The sequence below is a fragment of the Myotis lucifugus genome, unplaced genomic scaffold (genome assembly GCF_000147115.1).
Source record: "Myotis lucifugus unplaced genomic scaffold, Myoluc2.0 scaffold_564, whole genome shotgun sequence".
Lineage (NCBI taxonomy): Eukaryota > Metazoa > Chordata > Mammalia > Chiroptera > Vespertilionidae > Myotis > Myotis lucifugus.
In genome coordinates, this window is record NW_005871612.1 from 64,865 (window position 1) to 88,916 (window position 24,052).

At 53.4% G+C, this 24,052-nt stretch overlaps 2 protein-coding genes across 3 annotated transcripts in view; one reads left to right on the plus strand and one right to left on the minus strand.

The window, feature by feature from the left end:
• Positions 1-13,020, plus strand: part of CCDC167 (coiled-coil domain containing 167) — a 19,000-nt gene extending 5,980 nt beyond the window's left edge. Inside the window, exons 2-4 of one of the 2 annotated variants that reach the window (XM_006104393.3) lie at positions 11,068-11,162; positions 11,331-11,383; positions 12,691-13,020. In XM_006104393.3, coding sequence (XP_006104455.3) covers positions 11,068-11,162; positions 11,331-11,383; positions 12,691-12,794 — 252 coding nt within the window. In that variant the 3' untranslated portion in view covers positions 12,795-13,020. Of the gene's footprint in view, positions 1-11,019; positions 11,163-11,330; positions 11,384-12,690 lie in introns of both variants that reach the window. The other variant, XM_023745668.1, reaches the window with a different exon arrangement.
• Positions 13,021-14,535: 1,515 nt separating this feature from the next.
• The window catches only part of CMTR1 (cap methyltransferase 1), a 57,358-nt gene continuing 47,841 nt past the window's right edge, over positions 14,536-24,052 (minus strand). Inside the window, 11 exon segments of the mRNA XM_006109973.3 lie at positions 14,536-15,946; positions 16,653-16,761; positions 17,344-17,456; positions 18,335-18,382; positions 19,760-19,828; positions 20,308-20,399; positions 21,041-21,142; positions 21,144-21,164; positions 22,309-22,440; positions 23,375-23,443; positions 23,929-23,986. Coding sequence (XP_006110035.1) covers positions 15,814-15,946; positions 16,653-16,761; positions 17,344-17,456; positions 18,335-18,382; positions 19,760-19,828; positions 20,308-20,399; positions 21,041-21,142; positions 21,144-21,164; positions 22,309-22,440; positions 23,375-23,443; positions 23,929-23,986 — 946 coding nt within the window. The 3' untranslated portion in view covers positions 14,536-15,813.

Below are 24,052 nucleotides of genomic sequence, written 5' to 3' on the forward strand. Positions count from 1 at the left end.
ACTCCCCAATTGGCCCTGCTCTGAGCCTGACCAGGGGCTGCACTTAGGGATTGGGCCTGCCCTCTGCCACCCGGGAGCAGGCCTAAGCCAGCAGGTCGTTATCTCCCGAGGGGTCCCAGACTGCGAGAGGGCACAGGCCGGGCTGGGGGACCCCCCTCCCCCCGCCTGCACAAATTTTTGTGCACTGGGCCTCTAGTCCTATATAATAAAAGGCTAATATGCAAATCAGCTGAACCGGAACAACCGGTTGCTATGATGCGAACTGACCAACAGGAGGCAGACGCTCAATGCAGGAGCTGCCCCCTGGTGGTCAGTGTGCTCCCACAGGGGGGAGCACTACTCAACCAGAAGCCAGGCTCACGGCTGGTGAGCGCAGCAGCGATTATGGGAGCCTCTTCTGCCTTCGTGGCAGTTGGACATCCCCTGAGGGCTTCCGGACTGCAAGAGGGCACAGGCAGGGCTGAGGTTCCCCCCAGTGCATGAATTTCATGCACCAGGCCTCTAGTTATCAATAAGCAGTGTTCTGTATTAGCACCTTTGTGGTTTTGTGGGTGTTTTTTATCATGACTAAGTCAACCCCCTTGTTTGGACTTTAGTTTTCTCATCTGTAACTTCACCAGGGTTTACAGACTCACTATGGTCAAATACAGATGACAGATGTCTTTTGTTTGGCTGACATGGTTTTAAAAATGCTTTGAATTTGGGGCGGGTGGGGGGAGATCTAATACCAACTTATACCAGTCACATTTGCCAATATTTTTTTTTTACCTGTCAATACCAATATACTAGTAGATATTTACATTTGCCATCTTGATCTCTACGGTTACTTTTTGCTTGGATATTCTAACATTTGAGATCTGTAACTGTGCACCTTAGAAAAAGCTTGGCATCTGACTGTCTCCTCACCTTATTCGTCCATTGCCCCCAGCGGGTCTGAGTATTGAATGTGCACTGATGCTCAGTAGCAGTAGATATTGTCCTCATTAAAAGTTGTGTGCTTAGAGCCAATGAAGTGGTGATTTAATCAGAAATGTTTGTTAATCTGACCAGGGCAATAAAACCCCCACAAGTGAGTGATCTCAGCACCTGCAAACAGTCTCCACTTGTTGTAATGAAGCAATTACTGAGCCGGCAGCACTCACCCCAAGGCTGGCTCGGGCCAACTGTATGGGGCAGTCACCTTGCAGGACAACCAAGGCACCTCCTAGCCTCCCCCACTCATGGCTACTCATGAGACCTTTTTATCCAACTCATTTGCCACCTTGTGAGATTTCAGAGTTGAAAAAAACTGGCTATGCGTTTTAACTTCTGAGAGTTCATTCTGAAGAGCAAGAAAGAATTACAGTTCAGATGAGAAATCACCATTCTCTGGTACTGATTTTAATGCTATATGGGAGGAGGGGGGAGTTGTATTTCAGTCAAAACTGATAGGCGGGTTCTGGCTGAGGGAAAGGTTGCATTTCAGTATAAAGTGATAGGATTTTGGCTGGTGTCAAACCTGTTTGTTTTTAAACCTCTGGTAGTGATGAGCTGTTACTTGGTCCTTGTGCTTTTCTTTCAAAACTGGACCCTTCAACTTAATGTCTGTAGATGTTTTAGCAGACAGCTGTCTTAACAGATGTGCAGTGTCTTAGTTGACATCTTAAAGGAGATACTTGGTTGGATCTGTTCCCTAATACAAAAACATATCAGTTTGTAAAGCTTTTGGCTACAGGTTACAGAAAACTGACCTCAAGTGACCAAACCAGGACGGGAATGTCCGACCTGAGGGCCGGATGAGGCCCATGAAATCGTTTGGTCTGGTCTGGCCAAGGCATTAGGGGTGAGTTAATTAAATGTTTGACCAAATATAGCAGGCTAATTTTTAAGTTGATAATTTTGAATGGCCCACAAATGATGTTTATATATCCAGTGACCCTTGGCCTAAACAAATAGGAGTATACTTCCCCCTTCCCCCCACCCCACCCCAAACAGAAAATTTGGAGATTGGTGGCATTGGTTCTAAAGCGCAGCTATGTCAGGGCTGGTATTTCTGCTTTCTCTTAGCTGTTTCTTCGTAGTCACAAGATAGCTGCCCAAATTCCATTCATCATATCCAACTTCAAATAAGGAAGAAGGAGAAAGGAACTACAACACTCTTTGTGCCTTTTATAAGCAAAGCATAAGCCCTCCCCAGAGTCTCTTAGCAGACTTCTGGAACATCTTATTGGCCAGAACTGGGTCAGGACCACTCCTAGCTGCAGTGAGGCTGGTAAACATCTGTTGATCTTTTCTCACTTCTGTAATGGAGTCAGACAAAGAAGGGGGTTGGTAATCGATGCTGTGCTGGCCAACTAATAGTGTCTGCTGTAGGGAATAAAAGTTAATGGTAGTCGTTTAGAATTTACTGGAATCCTTATCAGAAAAAGAGGCCCAGATCAGTGACAATTAAGTTGAGGTGGTAGGTTGAGAGGAGAAAATGGCTTAGACAGGATGAGCGCCAGAGGAAAGGAGCCTTGACACTGACAATTATCTGTTTCACGTCAGTCCCGCTGTAAGCTCCCTGAGGGGAGGGAGGGGCAGAAGCACTGAGTGTGGATGAAGGCAGCCTCAGCTCTGGAGCTGACGGAGCCTACCAATTTTCTGAGACAAGGGCTACAAGCAATAAATATCTACCCAATTGGCTTGAGTGGCTGGAGGAGGCACTTGAACCCTTGTCTCTGATACCTGGGCCTGAGTGGTTTGCTGGTCAGAGGTTAGGAGGCCATAGTGGAGCAGGCAGTTGGGTACTGCCCAGCCAGGGGCTGAGAGAAAGGCTGGCAACATGTGGAGACTGTTCAAGGGCCGCTGACCATTAAATGAGCCTCACCTGCTGCCAGGCACAAGCGACAGGTCAGCAGTGGGCAGGTGATTTCTCTCGGCAGCCTGTGTCTGGCTCCGCTCCACTTGACGGGGGTCAGGAGACTAAAACCTCATTACCTAACACGGCTGGATGTCAGCATGTGTGGAGTGGCTGTTTGCCAGCATCTTAATTAATGAATTCATAAGGCGCGGGGTAGATGCCAGTTCTTGAAAAATGCTTTCAGCCTTTCAGCGATGAAGAAGCTTTTGCTAATTTATCAAAAAATATATTTGGGGAAAGAAGAGAAAACAAACTCCAAACAACGTTCTGGCCAGGGACAGATGAAGGCTGCAGGCAGAGAGTGGCGTCTCTCCTGGCAACTGCTCGGCACACGAAGGTCTCGGGGTGTCTCGGGGCTGCGTGGGCTTCAGCAGGGACCCTCGCGTTCCTGACCCAGGGCCAGGGTGACTCTCCAGAGAAACAAGCCCCTGGGCGCTCTGCTTCTCCTGAAAATTGTTCATTGATTAAAATTTGGAAAGGTCACCTGTCTTCATTGGCTCAGCCCCGGAGAGGAGCTTCTCACAGGGCCTGATCTTTGGGGAGCCATGGGTGGAGGATTTTCTGCCCCCACAGAGCCCTAGGAGCCTCCTCCACAGAAAAACACCCCTTAAGTAATGCCAGAGTAATCAGCCCTTTGGGGGTTGAAGCCACTCACCGGAAAAACTGAGGCCTGTGTCCCCCATGTGGCTTGGCTGTGTGGCCTGAGGCCCCAGATGGAAACCCTAGTGCTCTTGCCAGAGACCATCTGGGCAGGTGGTGCTGCTCCTTTGCCGGGTATAATAAACACCGGGGCCTCCGGACTGAAATGGGTGGATCTCCAGAACCCAGTTCCCAGGCTGCGGGGCTGGAGCTGGGACAGCTCACACCACTCAGCTGTGAATTAACTCGTGAAAAGAAAGACTTAGATGCCTCTGGGGAAGGAAGGGCACATCAGGACCACTAGCCCACCTTTTCCTTCTCCAAACGGGGTCTGGTTTTTTTGTTTTTAAGTTGAATGTATTGGGGTGACATTGGTTAAGAAAACCATACAGGTTTCAAGTGTACAACTCGGTAAAACATCATCTGCACACTGGACAGGGGGTGGGAGAGGTGGAAGTGGGCACACTGGGTCTGTTTTTGTGGGTTTGGGAAGGCGCTTGGGCAGTTTACACAGTTTCGGGGAGGGTGCCTGGGGTGCTGCAGCCGGCAGGTAATTGCCTTCATGAGGGCAGATGCTGGGCTCCCGTCTCAGTGTCTCCCAGCAAATGGATCTCAGTCAGGTTCTTCCCTCATGGAGCGTAGCTGTTATGTGGATAGAGACCAGCAAAGCCCTGGACACGTTTACTCAGAGTAGAGAATCTGTGGAGGCCAGATCTCAAGCTTGGGTGGACTTGGACCAGGACCTGGAATCGTTTCCACAGAGCCCTTCTTTGTCATGAAGGTTTTCACGAGGGGTTTTAAAGAAGGAGCATGAGTTCTGGAGCAGAAAAACTCAGATTCCTGACCCCACTTCTGCCACTTCCCAATCACATAACCTTGGGCTGGTTGCTTAAAATCTCTGTGCCGGTGTTAGCTTCTCTCTAAAATGGGGGCAGTCCCTTCCTTGTAGAGTTGATGTTGACCTTGGGTAGCATATATGAAGCTGCCCACAAACTGTCTAGCCCAGGGTGTAAGGAGTGGAGGCTGCACCCAGGAGCTAAGAGTGGCTCAGGGCTTTCTTATGTAGGCTGGTGGCTAGCAGCCCAGACTCGGACTGCCTGGCTCTCCATGGACTGGCTGTGTGAGCCTGGCAGATTCCTTCATCTCCATGGCCTGAGTTTCCTCAGCTGCAAATGTGGATACTAATAACACTGCTCATTCGGGGTTATTGTGAGCATCCCACGAGGGGATCGAGAGGAGCGCAGAAGTGCCTGCACATGGCGCATGTGCAGTGGTGCCTCTCCTGGGCTGTTGTGGTTTAGTTTGTGTGGACCGTTGGCCTCCATGAGGCAGCTTTGACTCCTTCTGTGCCGTCTAGACCAGCCGTGGGCAAACTACGGCCCGCGATTCGGCCCGCTTGAAATGAATAAAACTAAAAAAAAAAAAGACCGTACCCTTTTATGTAATGATGTTTACTTTGAATTTATATTAGTTCACACAAACACTCCATCCATGCTTTTGTTCCGGCCCTCCGGTCCAGTTTAAGAACCCATTGTGGCCCTCGAGTCAGAAAGTTTGCCCACCCCTGGTCTAGACACACAAAACTTGGTGATTTGAGTTGGGATCAGATACCCCAGCACCGTGCTTTTTAGTAGATCTTGGTGCCCAGCAAGGACCTGGCCAGGCAGGTGCAGGATGTGCCCTGTTACCACTGCCTGGCTCCTGGGGTGAACTCATTCCCAGCCACTTTTCTCACCGGTTGGGAGCTCCCGAGAGCAAGGCCAGCAAGACCGGAAATGACTTCCTGAACTAGAAAGCAGTGGCCAGTGCCAAGCCCTGAGGGTGCCTCTGCCCTTTCCCAGAAAAAAGCTTGGCCCTTAACAGTGGCAACTTAGGGAGCGGGCAGGGAGCCCCTCCCAGAGTGTCAAGATGATCAGGGGAGCACCTGTTAGCCACCTTCAAGAGGGGAAGCTTCCATAATGGTGCCACAGCCTAAGGCTCGTTCTTGTCAGCAGAATAAAAGCTGCATGCCAGGCCCTGGTGGCAGCCAGGCCTGGACCTGGCCCCGTGGGGCCTGACCCGACCAGTGTGCTGGGCAGTTTGTGTGTGAGCTGGCACTCATGTTTCTTGCCCCCAAAGAGGTCTCATTGAGGACTTTAATTCCAGGAGGCTCCATACTCCTGAAAAGATGCCTCACGGGGATTTGAGACGAATTTTACAGTTTCTCTTAACACAGTGGTTTTATGGCATATAGGACCCCAGGGAGACTTCCCTAAAGCTCTGAGAATAAGGTGTTATTCCCCAAGTCAGATGGCAGAGGGGATTTTGCTTAGCTGCTGGGGGTTACTGAGCTGTCATCAGAGTGCCTTGGAGCTGCATCTGAAGGAGGGGCCTCGAAGGCCACCGGGAGAGTCCCTGCCCCTGATGACGGAAAATGAACAGCCCTTTTGTTCCTTGGCATCTGCCAGCAGGAGCAATGGCCACACTTGGCTGGGGTCATGGCCCATGGTGACCTTGACTGCTGGACTGACTTCAGATCTTAACATTCTTCTGCAGGAAACATCCCTGCGTCTGTGGAGGATCCTTGGCCTCATACTTCTCGCTGAGCCTGCTCCTCTGCTCACTCTCAAAGCCACCCGCCAGGCACCCAGTCCGCAGTCTGTGCTTGGATAGGAAGGCAGTGGTTCTGTGGCAGAATTACTTGTGGGCCTTTCCCATACAGGACAGACTTCCTGGATCCTGGCTCCAGGCCTCCTCTAGATGGTCAGCTCCTTCCTCCTTGAGGAATGCTCCTTCCCACTTCCTACCTTATAGACCTCGTTTTCCCTCCTTTCTCCTTCTCCCCTCGCAGCTCTCCATCTTCCCTGTCTAGGCTCAGGCCAGTAGTCCCCAGGGCAGGTTTTAGCCACTGCTGGTCTCGGGGTCAAATTACAGACTTACCCACCAGGACACCCTGCATACTCACCACTGATTGCTTGGTCCTTTAACTGCTTGCATATGAGTTTCCACAACACCTACCGGGCACAGTTTGCTAACTTGTAGGGAGCTCACACCACTGCCTTTTTTACTTCCTTGGGTTCCTTTTTTTTTTAATATATTTTATTGATTTTTTTACAGAGAGGAAGGGAGAGAGATAGAGAGTTAGAAACATCGATATGAGAGAAACATCGATCAGCTGCCTCCTGCACATCTCCTACTGGGGATGTGCCCGCAACCTAGGTACATGCCCTTGACCGGAATCGAACCTGGGACCTTTCAGTCCTCAAGCCGACGCTCTATCCACTGAGCCAAACCGGCTTCGGCTTCCTTGGGTTCCTTTGCAGCCATGCTGCACCTGCTGTCATCTTAGTGACTTAAAGTGTTCATTTTCCTGTATAAAAACGGGCACTTGGTCTTCTGAATATAAACGTAATGTATGGACACTTCTTAATGTTATTGTACATCGGGGGCCCCCCGTACTGTCTGAATGAGTTCCCTGTCTCAGTCCCCTCCTTGGCTGTAACCACTTTGCCTGTGACAGTCATAGCCAGCATTGCTACCCACCTACAGCGCCAGGAAAATCCCAGCACTGGAGCCAGGCTTGGGCCGCCACACTCCTCCTGCTAATTATCCTGCTATCCAGCATGTGTCCTGGGAGTCTCCATGGCCTCCAGAGTGTAACTCTCCCCACTAGTGTTGGTTGGATCTCTTATGATGGGGCCTCTTTCTGCCTTAGTCCTGGGGCTTCACATTCCTGCTCCCAGCTTAGCTGGGTGCCAGGACCCATAGAGCCATGGTGTGGGTGAACCGAGGCTCCACCTGCCATTTCATGTCTCCCCAGAGTGCCCAGACCACATGAGTCTGTTTTGCCCTTAGCCACTGCTGTAGGCCTGTCATCCTTGGGTTCCACCAGGCCCAGCCTCTACAACCTGGTGCTGGCTCCGGGGCCCCAGCCCAGCTTCTCCCCAGGCCAGTGACAAAGTTCCGAGTATGCATGTCCTGAGCCAGCTGGATGGGCTGGCCTGTGGAGGCCTTGCTGTCCTGATGGCCTACCCTGCAGTCTCCACCCCTGAACTCCCCCCTGACTCAGAGGATGGCCATATCCAGCCAGAGGGGTTCCTCTTCCCACTGCTACCGGCCAGTGGCCAGGGCAGATTTGTCCATCAGCCCCACACACATCCAGCTCCTTCTCTTACTCTTGCCACAAATTAACTTTTCTTTTTATTCCCCAAAGATCCAGTGAAAACTTCTCTGATGATAATGGTAGCAAATACTTCCTGAACTACTATGTGCGTTGAGTACTGTTCAAGCACCTTACATGAATTGCCTCACATCATCCTCACATCCTTGGGAATATGAAACATGATCTTTGTTCTACAAAGATAGGATTAAGGAATATGGCACGTGAGCGACAAGCTGAGGCACCTGGGTGCAGGCCCCACTCCATGTGACCACACTTTTCAGGAGCCACAATTTCAGATTTCTAGGCACTTGGGCTTCCAACTGCTTGCCCAGCTTTGACTCTTATGTTTCTAGAATCTTCTTGCCATTTGTCTCCTTATTCTGGTCATAAGCCCTGTGTCTTCTCTCCTGAGCCTTGCTATCTTCTCGGTTGCCTTCAGCCTGCCGGCAGAGTGAAAGCTAAGGACTGCAGATTTGCAGGGACTCTGCAAAGAGCATAATCCAGGTGCGTGTCATTGAGAGTTGACTGAAAATCTAACTAGGGTCTTCTTTAAGGCCCACTTTCTGAGTCTTCTGCCCCATTTCTGGGCCCATCTTGTCAGTTCTACTCTGTAGCTACCACTCCTGACTCCAGTCACAACTAAAAGATGCATCCTGACCCTCCCTCCCAGCCTTCTCTGCAGCCAGAGGTCACGTGGAATCTCTGCACCCATTATTACAGCTGCCCGAGAGCCAGCTTCTGCTTCAGCAAGTGCTGCAGGGGTTTGCCAGCAGAGTCACCTTCTGCGGATGGGTGAGCGGCCTTCTAAGAGCCAGCCAGCTGCCTGACAGCCTCAGCCTCCCCCGACTCAGCCCACACCCAGCAGCTGGGTTACAAAGAAGGGGAACTTGCTATTTAGAAGAGAGTCAGAAAGAGCTGTCAGCAGGACATAAATATTCATAGAGGGAGGTTAGAACTTGAGTCCCTAAAACCTTGATTTGTGTTAGTCTGTTTAAGCCTCATTAAAAAGTAGTAAATGAAAGTGGGGATATTCAGTGGAACTGCAGAGAAATTGGGCTTGTTCAGATAAAGGCCTCCGACTGCCAGCTCCACAGGCCCTGCCCGGAGCACAGCAGCAGATTGGCTTGGCCACTTGCAGCTTGCCAACCTCAATTTAAAGATTTTGCTTAGCATGAGTTCCTGGCCTTGCTCCGGGCCAGTTAGCGCTTGTTTGGACACCTGATAGCCTTCTAGAAGTGTTTAGGGATGGAAATCCCCAAACTTTCCCTTCCCAGAATGACATGCAAACCACGGCCTGGCCCAAGGGGTGGCAGGGAGAAATCTAACCAAGGACTAATACTGCACTAGGTGATCCACAAAGGCCATATCTATGTGCATGACAGTTGCTTCTCCTAACTTCTCCTAGCTTCTTTGGGCACAAGTGGAGGCTTTCAGTGACCATTGTTACATGAGGCCTAAATCCATCCCAGCTCCTGGGCCCCAGCCATGCCCAACCCTACTCCATGGCTACAAAGACTGCAGTGGGCCAGGCCTGTGGTCACAAAGGAGACAAATGGCCAACATGCTTCTAGGACAGGAGCTACAAAGTCAGCCCTAGGGGCCAAGCAGGCACATAAATGAGTGCAATGGGTCCATCCGGGCCAGACTTGAACCCCAAACTCCAAGTTTACACCCTCTGCCCTTGGGGCTCCCAGCATTTGGGAAGATGAGGTTTGTACACACGAAGTTGGAATGACAGTACATGCTCAGCCTCGCTGGGGGCAGGAGGCAGTACCCCTCCAGCAGAGGCCTCATGGAGGAGGTAGAGCTTCAAGAATTAAGCTTTGTGTAGGACCCAGCATGGAATTTGGTGTTCTGATTGGGGTTTCTACACCATGGAATGGAAACAGCAAATCTCAGGGTCCTGAGGGGCTGGGCTCTGTGTGTTGCGGGTGCTGCTATCAAGACCGGGCCTCATGGCTGCCTGAAGTACCTGCTTTCCCCAGCTCCAGCTCTGGTTCCACTGACCATCGGGATCAGCCGTGGCTGTTCCTGGAGCCTGGCTCCCCAGAGCTCATCTCCCTACAGCGCCTATTCTAGGATGGCCTTTGGCCTCCCCAGGCACAGGCCCTGTCTCCTGGTTGGGGCTGTTTCCCAGGACAACCGTCCCTTTGGTGCCCATTAGCAGAGAAATGACACAATTAACCAGGCAATTAACTCAACGCGATGCAGTTGCTCCCTCCCACAGGACCCTGTTTCCGGAGGCAGAGTTGGCAGCAGGCTGGGCTGCAGGAAAGGGGATAGATGGTGCATCGTCTGTGCCAGGCACTGGGATGAGGGAAATGGCTGACCCAGGATGGGTGCTGGCCAGGGAGAGGGGCAGAAGGCCTAGGGACTTAAGTGCAACTCCGACACTGGCCTGACCACAGGCCTGGGACTTGGATTCGAACTTGGGATCATTGGTCCCACCTCTTCAGGGGCCACTCTAAAAGGGACTGGAGCAGGGAATTGACTAAGACCGCTAAGAGGGGAGGGGTGTTTCACTCTGACTCCTCAGAGAATTCTGTTTGGGGACCCTTTCTCCCATTTGTGAAATAGAGGTCATAGTTGCTATCCTTTCCAGGGACGTGGTGAGAATGAGTTAAGTCAGATGGAAAATTGAGCATTACCGGGCCCTCTGAACCTTCCCATCTAGGCTCCTGTCAGCAGGGCAGTGGTTCAAGAAGAGCAAGCCAGTCCCAGGCCCAGAGAGGTGGCCATTTAGACAGACATCTGGGGACAGATGGACACAGATGAACTTTCAAGGCCAAATGCATGATACCAGGACCCAGGGTTTATTTGATCAAGTGTACATCTCTGAAATTATAACCAAAACAAATAGGAAAACTGATAACTTTGGCAACCAACCTTCAGAAGCAATTTTGCCCCACAGGTTACAGCTACCTTGATGATGGGCAATACTTTGCCTCAAGAACCCAATAAGAAAGAAATAGAAGTTTTTGAGCTGCATTTTTTTACACTCAATACTTTGTATTGGTTCTCATGGTAAAATATATATATTCTTACAACTTAGACTAGTTTAACATCAGTGGGAAAATACCTCTGGTTCTGCCCCTCAGTTTCTACCACCCACCCCTCACGTGCGTGGGGTGCTTTGGAGAGGCCAAGCCTTCCCAGAGCATCTCGTTTCATTCCAAAATACCCTTGCGTGGCTGGCGTCTGCCATGTTCAGGGCGGCTGTGAGACCCTGAGCAACACCCCCGGCCATTTCCAGTGGGGCTCAGGCTGTACCACATGGAGGCCGAGGACAGCATAATAGAAATGTTAGGGATGACAGGGCTTCCTCCTCCCCATCCCAGAACCCTGCCTATTTTGGAAGGTGGAAGGCTCTGCTGCCCTCTCCAGCGGCTGGTGTGCTGTGTTTCAGATCGATGGGCTGGAGGAGAAGCTGTTGCAATGTCGGAGGGACCTGGAGGCAGTGAACTCCAGGCTCTATGGGGCGGAGCTGAGCCCAGAGGCCAGGTAATGCTCCTGCCCCACCTCCCACCCTTCTTCAGCCCCTCATATCTAACCTGGGCCCCTCCACCTGCCACAGAGACCTTAGCCCTTGTCCAACTTGCCCTGGAATGCCAGCTGCCCCTTGGGTGGGAAGGAAAAGGCTTGAGCCACAAAACTCCTCCCCCCTCACAGGAAGTCTCTGGAGAAGGAGAAAAACAGCCTGATGAACAAAGCCTCCAACTATGGTAAGAAAGTTCCCTTTCGTTACCAGCCCCACCCTCCAGTCCCAGGGTCAGGAGGGACAGATGGCCCAGGGAGCCCACGAGGTGACAGGGATCCAGGGGCTCTTCAGGAGGGGTCAGCCCCCAGGCGGCTATAGGAACCCACTATCAGCCCAGCAGCCTGGAAGAAGAGCAGGTCTGTTCCTTTGTTCCAAGGGAGATCGAGAGGCCTGTGGGTCTGTTCTTCCTGGGACGAAGGTATGACAGTAGCCAGGCCCAGAAAAGATTCTCACATCCACCCAGACTTGGGAGGGCTGTTTTCCCTGTCCCCCGCCACCCCCTCCCCCCACCCCCACCCCCCAGGAAAACCCTGTGATGGGAGTCGGGGCCTTGGGGACCTTGAAGGAGGATGCACTTGGGTGCCCTGAAGGGCTACTGGAGTGGAGCAATGCTGCCACCTTCTGGGTGCTGGGGGCACAGCCGGGTAGAACCCTGGCAGGGCACTGAGCTAGAGGGAGGGCAGCTGCTGGGCCCACCACCACCCCTTCCGCCCTCCTGCCCCCGCCTGCTGATCCACAGAGGCTCATCCAACTTGTCTGTTCTGTTCTCCCTGAGGGGCCAAACCTGGCCTAGAACCAGCCCAGAACAGTCCACATGGCAGGGAACCTTCCAAAGGGACCGATTTTGAAGAAACACTCAGTGTGTGCAGTGCATGTGCACACACCCCTGCCTGAGCCTGGGCTCAGTCTGGCCTGCCCAGAGCTGGTCTGCAGGGTCTCCCTGCTCCCGCTCACAGGCAGAGGCGGGACATCAGTGCCCCCCACCCTAGCAATTTTCACACAAAATCACAGCATCCCCACTGAGACGGTGTGGCTGCAGAGGACTGGCTTCTGCCAGAGGTGAGCCCGACTACCTCACGGCACAAACCGCCTCCTCTTAGTGTCCCTCATTTGTTGGCTGGGCGTCCAGCAGAGGGCACGGAGCCCACCCAGTGACAAGTGGAGGGACTCACCTGGTGACGCCATGCCACCACATAGCTTGGCTTTCACATGTGGCCTTTTGGTGACCCCTCACACATTCCATCCTCAACTTCAACTGCATTTGAAGAGAAATGGTTGAGTAGCATTGTGTTGGGACTTTTGGAGGCTGGGTGGGATCTGTAGCCAAAAGGTTGTGACGATCAAGGACAGAGTCCTTTTCATGGATAAGGAAGTGGCTGGCAGGGAACAGCTTGGCCCTCAGCAGTGTGTGTACCCACTTGTGGGAGAGGCAGAGGCAGCTGAGAATAGCAGATGGGCCTAAACTACCTGTCCAACACCATTTCCTCCCAGAGAAGGAGCTCAAGTTGCTTCGGCAGGAGAACCGGAAGAACATGCTACTCTCCGTGGCCATCTTCATCCTCCTGAGCCTCATCTACGCCTACTGGCCTATGTGAGCCTGCGATTTCTCCAGTCAACAGCCCAGTCAAGCCAAGCAGGCCCTTTAGGACTCAAGAGGACCAAGGTACAAGGGGCATTTCTACCCCACCAGACACTGAGCAGAGCTTCCTGTTGGCTCAGCCGCTCCTGCCTCTGCTCCTGGTCTCCAGGACTGTGCCGGCTCCTCCCTTAGCCCAAGGGAGAGGCAATAAAGAACACCCAGGCGGCTGTGTGCTGAGTAAATGTCACGTCTGACTGCAGCTGGGGGTGCGGGGGAGGGGGGCGGCGGCACTCAGGAACCAAGGAAGAGATGTTCAAGGGAAAGCTCTTGGCTTAGAACTCAGAAGGGGGGGTGTGAATGTGAGCCCTCAACTTAAGTAGGGAATAAAGACAGCGGGAAGCACTCCCCAAGCCTGAACTACACTGAGAGCCATTTCCAGGGCTTGGGCATCATGCCACGTGCCCACCACCCACACCAAACACGTTGTCATGCCCTGCCTGCAACTATGCCAGGAAAAGGTAGTCTGTGCAGCGAAGGGCAACTGGGGACTTGAAGTGGTCGCTTGGCAGTCCTACGGAGGCAAGGAGTTAATCCGTCTTGAAGAGGCAGCCAGGCTGGCGAGGTCTGGCGGAGTGAGTGGGCTACAAGAGCCATGGTAATGACCAGACTGACTTATGGTGACAGTGGGCAGTAAATCAGGCGGGGTCTGCTGGGAGAAGCGGTAGAGGTGGGGCCGACAGGATGGGGAGGCAGGAGCCGCAAACACAGACATCACACGCTGCCTCTGAGCACATCCCCCAACCCGAGTCCCAGCACAGGGCCCAGGATGCCGTGTGGGAGGCTGGAGCAAGGTAGACAGAACAGGGCAACCAAAAGGGTGAAGGGCTTAGGAGCTGAGATCACCCCAATTAGATAAGTAAAACATGGAAAGGAGCTGAGGCCAGGGAGAAGGAGCCAGGTAAAGTGCAGGCAGGCTCTAGAGCAGCGGTTCTCAACCTGTGGGTTGCGACCCCTTTGGCGGTTGAACGACCCTTTCACAGGGGTCGCCTAAGACCATCCTGCATATCAGATATTTACATTACGATTCATAACAGTAGCAACATTACAGTTATGAAGTAGCAACGAAAATAATTTTATGGTTGGGTAACAACATGAGGAACTGTATTTAAAGGGCCAGAAGGCTGAGAACCACTGCTCTAGAGGAAACCAGCAGTGATGGGACTGGGGAAGGAACTAGCCAGGACCGGAGTGGGAGGTGCCCTCAGCACCTGCGTGTCTCCCACCCCAAGCACAGCCCCCAGTGCAGGCACAGGAAGGAGGGATGCTGGCTGGGGGTTGGCACAACCATCTCTCCCTCCCTTCTTCCCCTGGTCTAGTGGTACTAATTGGTCTGACACCTCTGTTATTTTAGTCACAGACTGATCCTGGATTGTCACAGTATCACCAGAGTGAGCTGTGTGATTTATGTAAGGGGGAAAGTGCCTCCCTACCCTGCTGGGCTGTAGGTTCATTCATCCTCCCATCCTGGCTTCTAACAGAAGCTGCATAATTTGCCGACTTCCTTGGGCCCCTCTCTGGCAGCAAGCAGCAGCTCTGAGAGCCCTGAGCTTGGACAAGGCTCCGAATAAACAAACCCTCTCTTCTTCCAGCACAACTTCCTCCCCTTCACCTTCAGCCCAAGCTGTTTTATCTAAGCCAGTCCCAGACCAAACACCGAGGACAACCAGCAGCAGCCCCAGTACAGAGCCACACAGGCATTAAAAATATGTTTATCTTTAATGATCCAAGATTTTGCAAGACACACATATACCCAGAACTGGGTGGAAATACAACATTTTAGCAGTGCTGCTGCCAACCTGGGGGTTGGGGAAGGGGGGGGGAGCACGAGAGCTGGGTACTGGCTGGAGACACACCCCCACCGCAGGGTGGAGCCAATTCCAACCTGACAGGGAGCCTCAGTGCCCTATCTCCATGGAAACCAGTCTAGCACTGGGAGGGGGCCCTAGGGAGCCTGTATGAACGTCTCTGGCGGGTATTTCCCATTAAAAACAACCACCAGTGCCATCCCTACCCAAAGCTACTGCCCAGCTTCCCCTCTTCCCCCTCAGCCAACACCACAGAATGGCAAAAGTGACTGTACCCCCTACGGGGAAGAAGGGAAGGGTAGCAAGGTGGCTGTGGCAAATGAAGTACCCTCTGTTGCAGTGGGACCACTGCTGCTGGGGCACAGAAAAAGGCAGGGCTTCGAGGGTGCTTCCTCCCCTTCTAGAGCTGCCCAAGATTTGGGTCAAAAGGGGATGGGGCCCAGGAAGGCTCTACCACCCCAGGAGGCAGTCACATCCACTACCACAGACAGTGCTACCTGCATCCTGGTGTGGTGTCAGGGGCGTGGCCACACACCTCCCTTCCCGGCCTGCGGGACTGTCAGAGGTCAAGGCTGAGAACTCCAGGGAAGACCAAGACAGGGTTGGGGGGACAAGACAAGAAAATCTTCTCCAACTTGGCATCAAAACAGAGCAAGTTCAAAGAAACAAAACCTTGATTTGTACAGCAGGTGCTCCTGGCCAGCTCCCGACAGTGGCCTCACCCACTAAGGGTTGGCCCAGTAAAAAGTTGGGCAAAGCTGGGGCATGGCCACCCTCAGGGCAGTCACAGAACTCAGAAAAGTGAGTCTACAGGATACAGGAGAGAACAGCAGAGCCAAAGCCCTGCTGCTCTGACACGTCCTCCGCAGCCCCACGTGCCCTGGACCCTGACCGCACACCACATAGGAGCAGCGTCTTTCAGGCTGAGTCCTCGCAGGGGAGACGGTTCCCAGGCAGGTCTCCAGGGAGGAAAGTCTGAAAGGTGTCCCAGAAGGAACATGTGAGTGTCCTCTGATGGCCCCCGACTGAGCTCTTCAGGGGAGATGGAGAGGAGACCATCCACCCCTCATGGCCAGGCTGTGCTCCCCTGTCCCTTTTGAGAGGGGCCCAGGTAGAGCACCCTAACTCTGAACAGCAGGGCGGTCAGTAGGAGTGGGCGTCCCCGGGCCCTCAGGCGCTGTGCGTCTGGATGAAGGAGAGGACATCCTCCTTGGATAGCTTGTCCGGGTCCTGGGGCTTCTGGGAGTCATGTACACGGATGCCATCCCCCCACTCCCAGAAGAGTCGGCCGTAGTAGCAGATGCTGGGAAGAAAGGAAATCAGAGGGCTGTAGCCAGAGATCAGGACCAAGAGATTACCACCCACCCCTGGCAACTGGTTTAGGGGATGAACTTAAGTGGGGAGGTCCCCACCCAGGACCCCAACCATCACAGCAGGTCATGGCATCACTATTAACGATGCCACTTGAGGGTCTTCCTTCTGGCAGCCAAAACCCCAGAAGGCTCCCACTCCGCCTCACTTCCTAGGAAACCACCTTTTCCCAATGAACAGCTGCTGCTGCTGTTGGCATCCATCGGAATGGCTGCTTAAACCTACAATCAACAACCTGGCAAATGGACACTGAGTCCTGACAAGGACAGTTGGGACCCGGAGTTACGAGAGGCAGGGCTGTGGGCACTCAGCGTGTTCGCACCACCAGGACAGTGTCAGCAAGTCAGGGAAGCAGTGGCTGCTCCATGGGGCAGGTGCCCTAAGTGGGATCCTTCCCGGAGCCCAGGACCCCCAACCATCCAGCAGGTCCTGGCATCCCTCTCCTCTGTGCTTACTGCCCAGGCCCAGCCACGCCCTGGAGAGGCCGCCCTCCACATCCCTGTAGAGAGGAGTCTGGTCCTTGCTCAGAGGAGCCCCTGCATGGGCAGCAGTTGGTCCTAGTACCTGGGCTGTGCCCCAAAGGACTGGCTAGCATCCTGGCAGGAGTGCGGGGGACTGCTGAGGGGCAGGCTACTTACTGAAATGGGGCAATGGCGTCTGCAGGGAGCTCAAAGGTAGAGCTCTTGGTTTTCTTGTTGTAGAAGAACTTCCTCTTAAAGCTTTTGCTGAATGCCATTGTCCACGGCTCTGAGGAAGAAGAGGAAGAGCCCAGGAAGGACACAGTAACCAAGGGGGAACAGGGCAAGCCAACGCAGGGGTGTGCCCTCCTTCACTGTTCTTCCTTCCCTCCCCAACGTGCAGGCAGAGACCAGCCTGTGAGGATGCAGCCCTCATCTCCAGCCTAAAGGGGCTCCAGAGGACGGCTAAGAGACTACCAGCCCACCCAGGCCTGCTAACCTACACCAGGGCAACATCTGTGGGACCCCAGCAGAGGGCCCTGAAGAAGGGGGTTCTACAGGGCATGCAAATGGCCAAGCCGGACCTTCTGGATCTGCCGCGGCCCTCCAAGAACACCCCCTTCCTGCCATGAGGACACCACGTGCATATAGGAGTTGGGCTCCTCTCTTCTCAGCCCAAACCTAACCCCAGGACCCACCATAGAACAGAAGCAGCTCAGGGCACACAATCCCCCCCGCCCCCCATGCACCTCAAAGAAATGCCAGCCTGGCTGCTACCCACATTCGTAGGGAACCCCTAGCTCTGGCATAGGCAGGACCTGGGCCAATCACCGAGGGAGGCGGGGACAGAAAACAGTCGCTCATCACCCACCGTTCACTGTCCTGACGATGTAGAGACCAGTGGGCACAAAGTGCCTGTCGTCCCGCCCTGTGTAGCTGAGCTTTGGGGTGCCGCTGGAGCCCTTGATGATCTTCATCTCCAACCTGGTTCCCAAGCAGGCATGCGGGCAGGAAATGGAGTGTGTGCATGAGAGAGAGGAAGCCCTAGCCATAGTTTCTTGCTATCATCAAAATCACACCAACCACAAGAGTTTATCTTAGTTCAACTAGGAAACTGAGGCAGAGACATGAGTGAATTGCTCCAGCCACACAAGTGAGTCCAGTGCTGGGTTCGGAGCTCAGGCTTAGGCGCTGAACTCACAACTAAGCAAAGGCAGGTGGGAAGGGACAGCTGCCCCCGATAGATTGCTGTTGCTGGAGTTTCAGGGTGACACCAGTAAGGATAAGATCTGACACCACGGTTGCCACTGGTCTACTGACTACCAGCCATAACATCACTGTGGCCAGTACAGAGTTAACGCGAGAGCACTGAGAGCCGAGGCTAGAGCAGGTGCACACCCAGGATGTGACCCACGGGTCTGAGCTATCCTTCCCCTCCCCACCCCGCCATCCCCTCCCCACCTTCCGAAACTAAAAATCCAAGGAAGCAGTTATGCCTCCCTCCCCTCCAGGCTCAATCTCTCTGTCAGCACCAGGAGCTGGGATTTATGGTGTTTCAAGCAGCTTGCTGCTCTGCCCTCACAGGGACAATCGTAACTATTACAGCAGCAATGAGCCCGTATTTCTGCCTGACACACACCCGCCTGTTCCCCTCCTGACAGGGTGCTGAATCAGCTCTCAGCCGGGCTCCTGGCTGCAGTGGAGCCACACTGCCCGGAGGCAAGGCAGGCAGGGGTAAAGGCAGGCTGCCAGGGCCAACTCACCACCCACCCCGATCTCCACAAAAGACAGCAAATCCTAGCTGCTGCCCTGCGCCCACCTCAACTCCTCAAATCCTCAACTACCCTGGTGGAGTCACTCACCTGACAAAAATCTTCTCCATTTCCTCCAGCCTGTACACCTCCTTCACCCTGAGGGTAGAGGGATGGAGAGAGGACAAAGGCTTCCTGGGGGGTCATTCTTATCCAGCAGCAGCTGATAGGCAGGAGGCTGTGCCTGTCCTTGCCCTCTGCCTCAGGCCCTGCACCACCAACCCTTCAAAAACATGCCCCCCCCCCACCCCCAGCGTGGCACACTGCTATCCTACACAGACAAACACTAGCTTTCAGAACTGCCCAGCATCCTCTCGGGCCCACCCCAGGGCAACTGGGGAGTGCAACTATGGTTATGGAAGGCGGGAGAGAGTGGAAGGGGCTGGCAGACCAAGAGGTCTCTGCCCGCATCCCACCCCAGTTCGTCATTACCATTACAGAGGCTAGACACCAAGGTGCAGGCGCTAGCCCACATCTGACCACATGGGATTTAGGCCTTCCTGTAGCAATTACTTCCCAATAGTCCTCACAGGCCCGTTACATAGGGGGCAGCGGGACTCCTACCCAGGGTGCAGGACTCCTGTTTGATGCCCAGCTCTCCACCTCTGGGGACCCTTGAACGCACCCTGGGAACTGCCACTGGGGAAGGTCCCCAGAGACCCAGCAGCCAGGCCGCAAGCAGCAGAGGCAGGGTCCCTGGGAGCTGCCCCTCAGGACCAGGCAGATAGGACAGTGCGAGCACAGGAAGAAACTGCTTTTAGACTTTCCAAGGACATCTTATAAAGTGCATTCTCAGTACTGGATTTAATTTTAAGTAAATTCATATTAAAAATAATAATAATGATTTTGATAAAGTATAAACAGACATCTCAGTCTCTAGTCAGATGAAGTCCCAGAGGAAACAACTTCAGACCCTGGCCCAGCAATGGAAAGCCGGTCTCCATCGTCTGCTCCCCGACTGTCCCACCCACCTCTGCTCCCTCAGGACCCTGGGACTCGCACACGGCCTAACAAGGCAGCACACCCTGGCCTTCTTCCCAAGCAGTAAGGGTCCCACTCCTTCAAACCATCCTTCTTTTTTTCATGTTCAAAACTCCCATTCTTTCTGGGCCCTTTTCTCACTGGAAAAGAATGAAAAGGCCAGGTGATATGCTAATGCTACTCGTGTGAATGAATGCGTGACTCTCAGAGGTGTGAGGACAGAGCATCCTTGTGAATGAGGACATCTAAGCCCTTGGCAGGAATCTTGTGGAGGTTCGCTCTCTGTGACCGGCAGGATGGGGAGTTACTCTAGGGTGAAGGGGCCACCTATCTAGCACCCCCAAACAAAGCACTCATCAAGGGCAGTCTGATCGCTAACACCAACCTCGTCTGGTCCCGACACTGGGCCCTCCCATCCCCTCGGAACAGGGAAGGAGGCAATGGCCAGAAAGCAGCAGTAAGGAAAGGGTTTGGGGAGGAGGGAGATACGCTTACCTGATGGGATTCATGTCAGGCCGACTAGGCTTGGAAACAGCTTTCACAAACTTCTCAGCAAGCTGAATTCTACAATCCAAACAATCTCTCAGACCCAAGCCCGGTGAATCAACTCAGAGTGACATCAGCATCCTGGTGCAAGACGTCGCTGCTTTTTGTCCCTCCTTTCAACAAAAGTGCTTCTGGAGTTGTGGGCTCCAGATGAACTGACTTCAGTGGGACCACCACGCATAAGACATGTTCTTCAGAGAAGACCCTTCTCCCCATAAGGTTACCCTCTTATTCAACCTGAACACAAATATCTCCTGTGATCTGAACAGCTGTAGCAAAACAGGAGTGTGCGTATCTGCGAGCAGCAAGGCCCAAGCCCTAGCAAACTCTCAAGTGCCAGCACCAATTCTCACCCTGCCCTTGGGTGGAGGAAGGGAACTCTAAGGATGCCCTTAAGCAGAGAAGGCCTGGTGAAGGGCCAAGGCCTGGAGACTGCTGCCCCAGAGGACCCCTGGCCCACCCCACCCTCCTCCCCTCCCCCAGGGCCCAGGTCAGACCGCTGGTTAAAGTGCTGCTCCCGCACGTCGCTGCCATTCAGCACGAGGACATCGAGGATGTGGATGGCACTGATCTTCCGCTGGGCCTTCCCCTAGAAGGACAAGTACACTGCCCGCCTTGCCAGGCATCGGCCAGGGGCCCACTCCGCCCACCACTGTACCTACAGCCGGGGAAGGGTAGGGCTCTAAACACAGGGTATTTCTTTTGCCTCCCTCCCAGCTGATTCTCAGCCTGGATTGGTGAAGCTCCTGAGCACACAGAGAGCTGAGGCTCTGGGTGATGACCCCCATGAATCTCAAACTGGTGAGGCTGCCACCATGGTGCTCCAGCCAAGGGCCTGGCTTCCCACCCTTGTCAACTGTTCCCAGGGACTGTTCTGAAAGTCACCCATCTGCTGTAACATCCAAAGCTCGTGGGAAAGTTGCTTCTTTCCGAAGGGTTCCCTGGTTAAAAACTAAATCAGCAGCTAAAAAATACCCAGCAGGCCCACCAGGCCTCGATGCAGAGATGACCAAGGTTTCCTCCTTCGCACATGGAGACTGGTCCTTCCTACCTGAACATACCATGCCAACTGCTTCAGGGGAAGGAGTAATCAGCAGGCCTTCCCCGGCCCTGGGTGGGACAGTCAAGCACCACATACACTATACCCGCTAACTTGGAGAAAGGCCAGGCTCAGCTGTGCCCGGGTTCCTAGCTGGCAGCGCCAGGACACAGGAGCAGAACCACTCTGACCTCCCCTTTCAGCTCATGGACGATCTCCACAGAGAGCAGAGTGTCCCGGGGCAGCTCTGTCTTCAGGTCCAGCTTGACCCAGCGGTCTGACTGGCGGCCATCCCCATGTGTAGATCTGTGACTTCTACGGGTAGAGAGAAAGGGCTGGGTCAGGCAACCATGGAGATTGAAGGGTGAGAGGATCAGTTCTAAAAGGGCTTCTAGTTGGTGGCTACAGCTGATGTCAGAAGAAAATGTCTAGATCCGTGGGTTGTACTTCAGTGATAAGACACTGTGTCCTCCACAGCCTCAGTACTGGTGTAGGGAACAGACCCAGGGCACCATTCAAAAGGCCTAAGTCCATGATTAGTGGCCCCCAAAAAAGATCTGGCTTAGTGTATATGTCTGAGGTGGGTTTGGTAAAGGGTCCAGACAGCAGAGGGGAGAAAAGAAAGTAACAGAAAAAAAGGTAAAGTGGGAGAGGACATAGAGAAAGTAAGTAAGGAAGAAGAGAGAAAATTATATAGAAAGACAAGTCGGAGTGGAAAGAAAGCAAGGATGACTTGACCCAATCAAGTAACATACAGAACTGCCAAAGATTTCCCTCAGCTCACCATAGATTTCCCTGCTCACACCTGAGGGAAATCCAAGGCCCCAGGTAAGTCCAGGTAGTGTCTTTGCAAGAAGGGATGACATGGGGTGGTGGTGTTGCAAAGAAACGACTACATAGCCCTGGCCAGTTTGGCTCAATGGATAGAGCATCGGCCCGTGGACTGAAGGGTCCTGGGTTCGATTCCGGTCAAGGGCATATACCCTGGTTGTAGGCTCGATCACCAGCCCTGGTCAGGGTTTGCAGAAGGCAAACAATTGATGTGTCTCTCTCTTATGAATGTTTCTCTGTCTTTCCTCCTCCCTCCCACTCTCTCTAAAAATCAATGGGAAAATATCCTCAGGTGAAGATGAACACAAAAAAAGTAAGAATTACATAGGCTCAAGCCAGATGGGCCTGCTGACCATCCTACTAGCTCAGGAAGCTCCATATAACAAGGCAAGAGGCAGTGTTCCCATTAGCAATGCAGAGATGAGTAAGCAAATACATAAATAAATGAAAGAATGAATGAAAACAGCTAACTCAGGAAAAAAGGAAGTGAAGTTTCATGAACTAGCTTCCCTGGGTTAAAGCCCAAGTTCCTTGGTACCAAGAGAACATGCACTGAGTGGCAGGCAGCTGTCCAGATTCCCAGAAGCAAGTCCCTGCCCTCGCTGGGCAGGAAGCCCGCTGCACTTACCCCCAGGCCCAGGAGGAACTTCTGCTCACTGCCAGACACCATGCAGCGGTAGTCGAGCACTGGGCGGATCTTCTCCAAGGTTTTGGAGGTGAGCAGCGTGGGCTTATAGCTGAAGATGTCGATCTCAGTGCCCTGCAGCCCCGGGTCAGAGAAAACACGGCTGGGTTGGGGGAAGGGACAGGCGCTCAGTATGGGTGTGGGTGCCTGTACAGGAGTGGGGCAGGCTGGGAAGGTGAGGGGCAGGAAGCACATGCTCTCTGAAACATCCCTCGCACCCCAGCTCTCCCTAACCAAGCACTAACTGCGATTCCATCTGCCTGGAGTGTTCCTTTAGGACCGGTTAGGGGAGGCTGGGAAAGGAAACCACACCAAGCCTCCAAGTACAGATGGATTTACCTGAGCTATAAGGAAATGTCACCAGAATATAAAAGTCACCCTTTCAATAAAACTGAAGGCAAGGACTTGCCAGCATTCAATTTGAGAGCAAATAAGTGATCTCTCTGGACCATTCAGAAAAACGAACACATGCTATTCTTTTGAGGCCATCTTCAACCTCATTCTCGAAACCAGCGCAATGGCCCATGGCCTGGGCCAGATTCAAATGAAACCCAGGGAAGAGCTGGAAGGCGGGTGGTAGAAAAAAAGGCAGAAGAATTCCAAGGACCAGGTCATCAGAAACAGGACAGGGAGCCGAGGGTTAGGCCAGACCCATTACAGAGCTCTCCTGGAAGCCCCTCAGCCCTCTGCCCAGCTCCCCTGCCCCAGTTCAACCCATAATTCATTTCTCCTCTGCAGGCAAATCTCACGGGACCCTATATTTGCCAGCACCATCGACTGGTTGGCAGGAATGCTGAGCACAACATATCTCAGGACAAGAATCTTCAGGGAGCCTGATGGGTTTTCGGGGACTCAACACCCTACACCCCAGGTTCCCACTCATCCCAGCCCCCGGAGCCGGTGGTGCCTGCACAGCCCTCTGGAAGCCAGGCATCTGGGGTCTCAGTGAGACCTCCCACATCTAGAGTCAGGCCTCTCTGACTTTACTTTCATCAGACACCAAACTTACCTGGATCAGCTCAAAGAACTTAGACTTCGGGTCTGAGGAGGAAGGAGCCACACGAGCCTGGTCCGGGATCTGAAAACAGGCAGCAGAGGGCTTTGGTTTTCAAATGGACTTTTGACCAAGCCTGTGTTAGTCTACGTGAGTGAGGGGGCAGGTCAGACTGGGGAAGAGCAGACGGCATGTAGCACAGGAGGCTAGAAAGAAGGGGTGGAGGTGGGTAATGCAGTCACCGCCCTTTCAGGCCCCGTGGTAGCACACCCCACATGCCACTTCCCTTTCTCTGGGGCTGTCTATGGTCACGGTTGCTACACAGAGCCACCAGCGGCAAAATGAGGCCTGTTCACACACCACCTTTGTCCTTTATGACCCAGCTGTAGGGCCCAACTGGCAGTGAAAGGCCCAAGGAGGTAACACCCAGCAATGCTGAGACTGCCAGCTCTGGAATGCTGTGCGGGTAGGCAGACATTTACATGGGGCGACTGGGAATCAAACCTATTCTTCTTTACAGCTTCCCTGCCCTGGAGCACCCCCCTGGGGACTGGGGTCAAGATGCTCACCCCCCAAAGACGGAGGCACTGTTTCCGGATCTCTGCCTGCCGGGGCTCACTCAGGGTCCTGGGAAAATGAAGCCAGCAAGTGATTGGAGACTGGGTGAGGTACAAGTGTACCTCCTGTGCACCC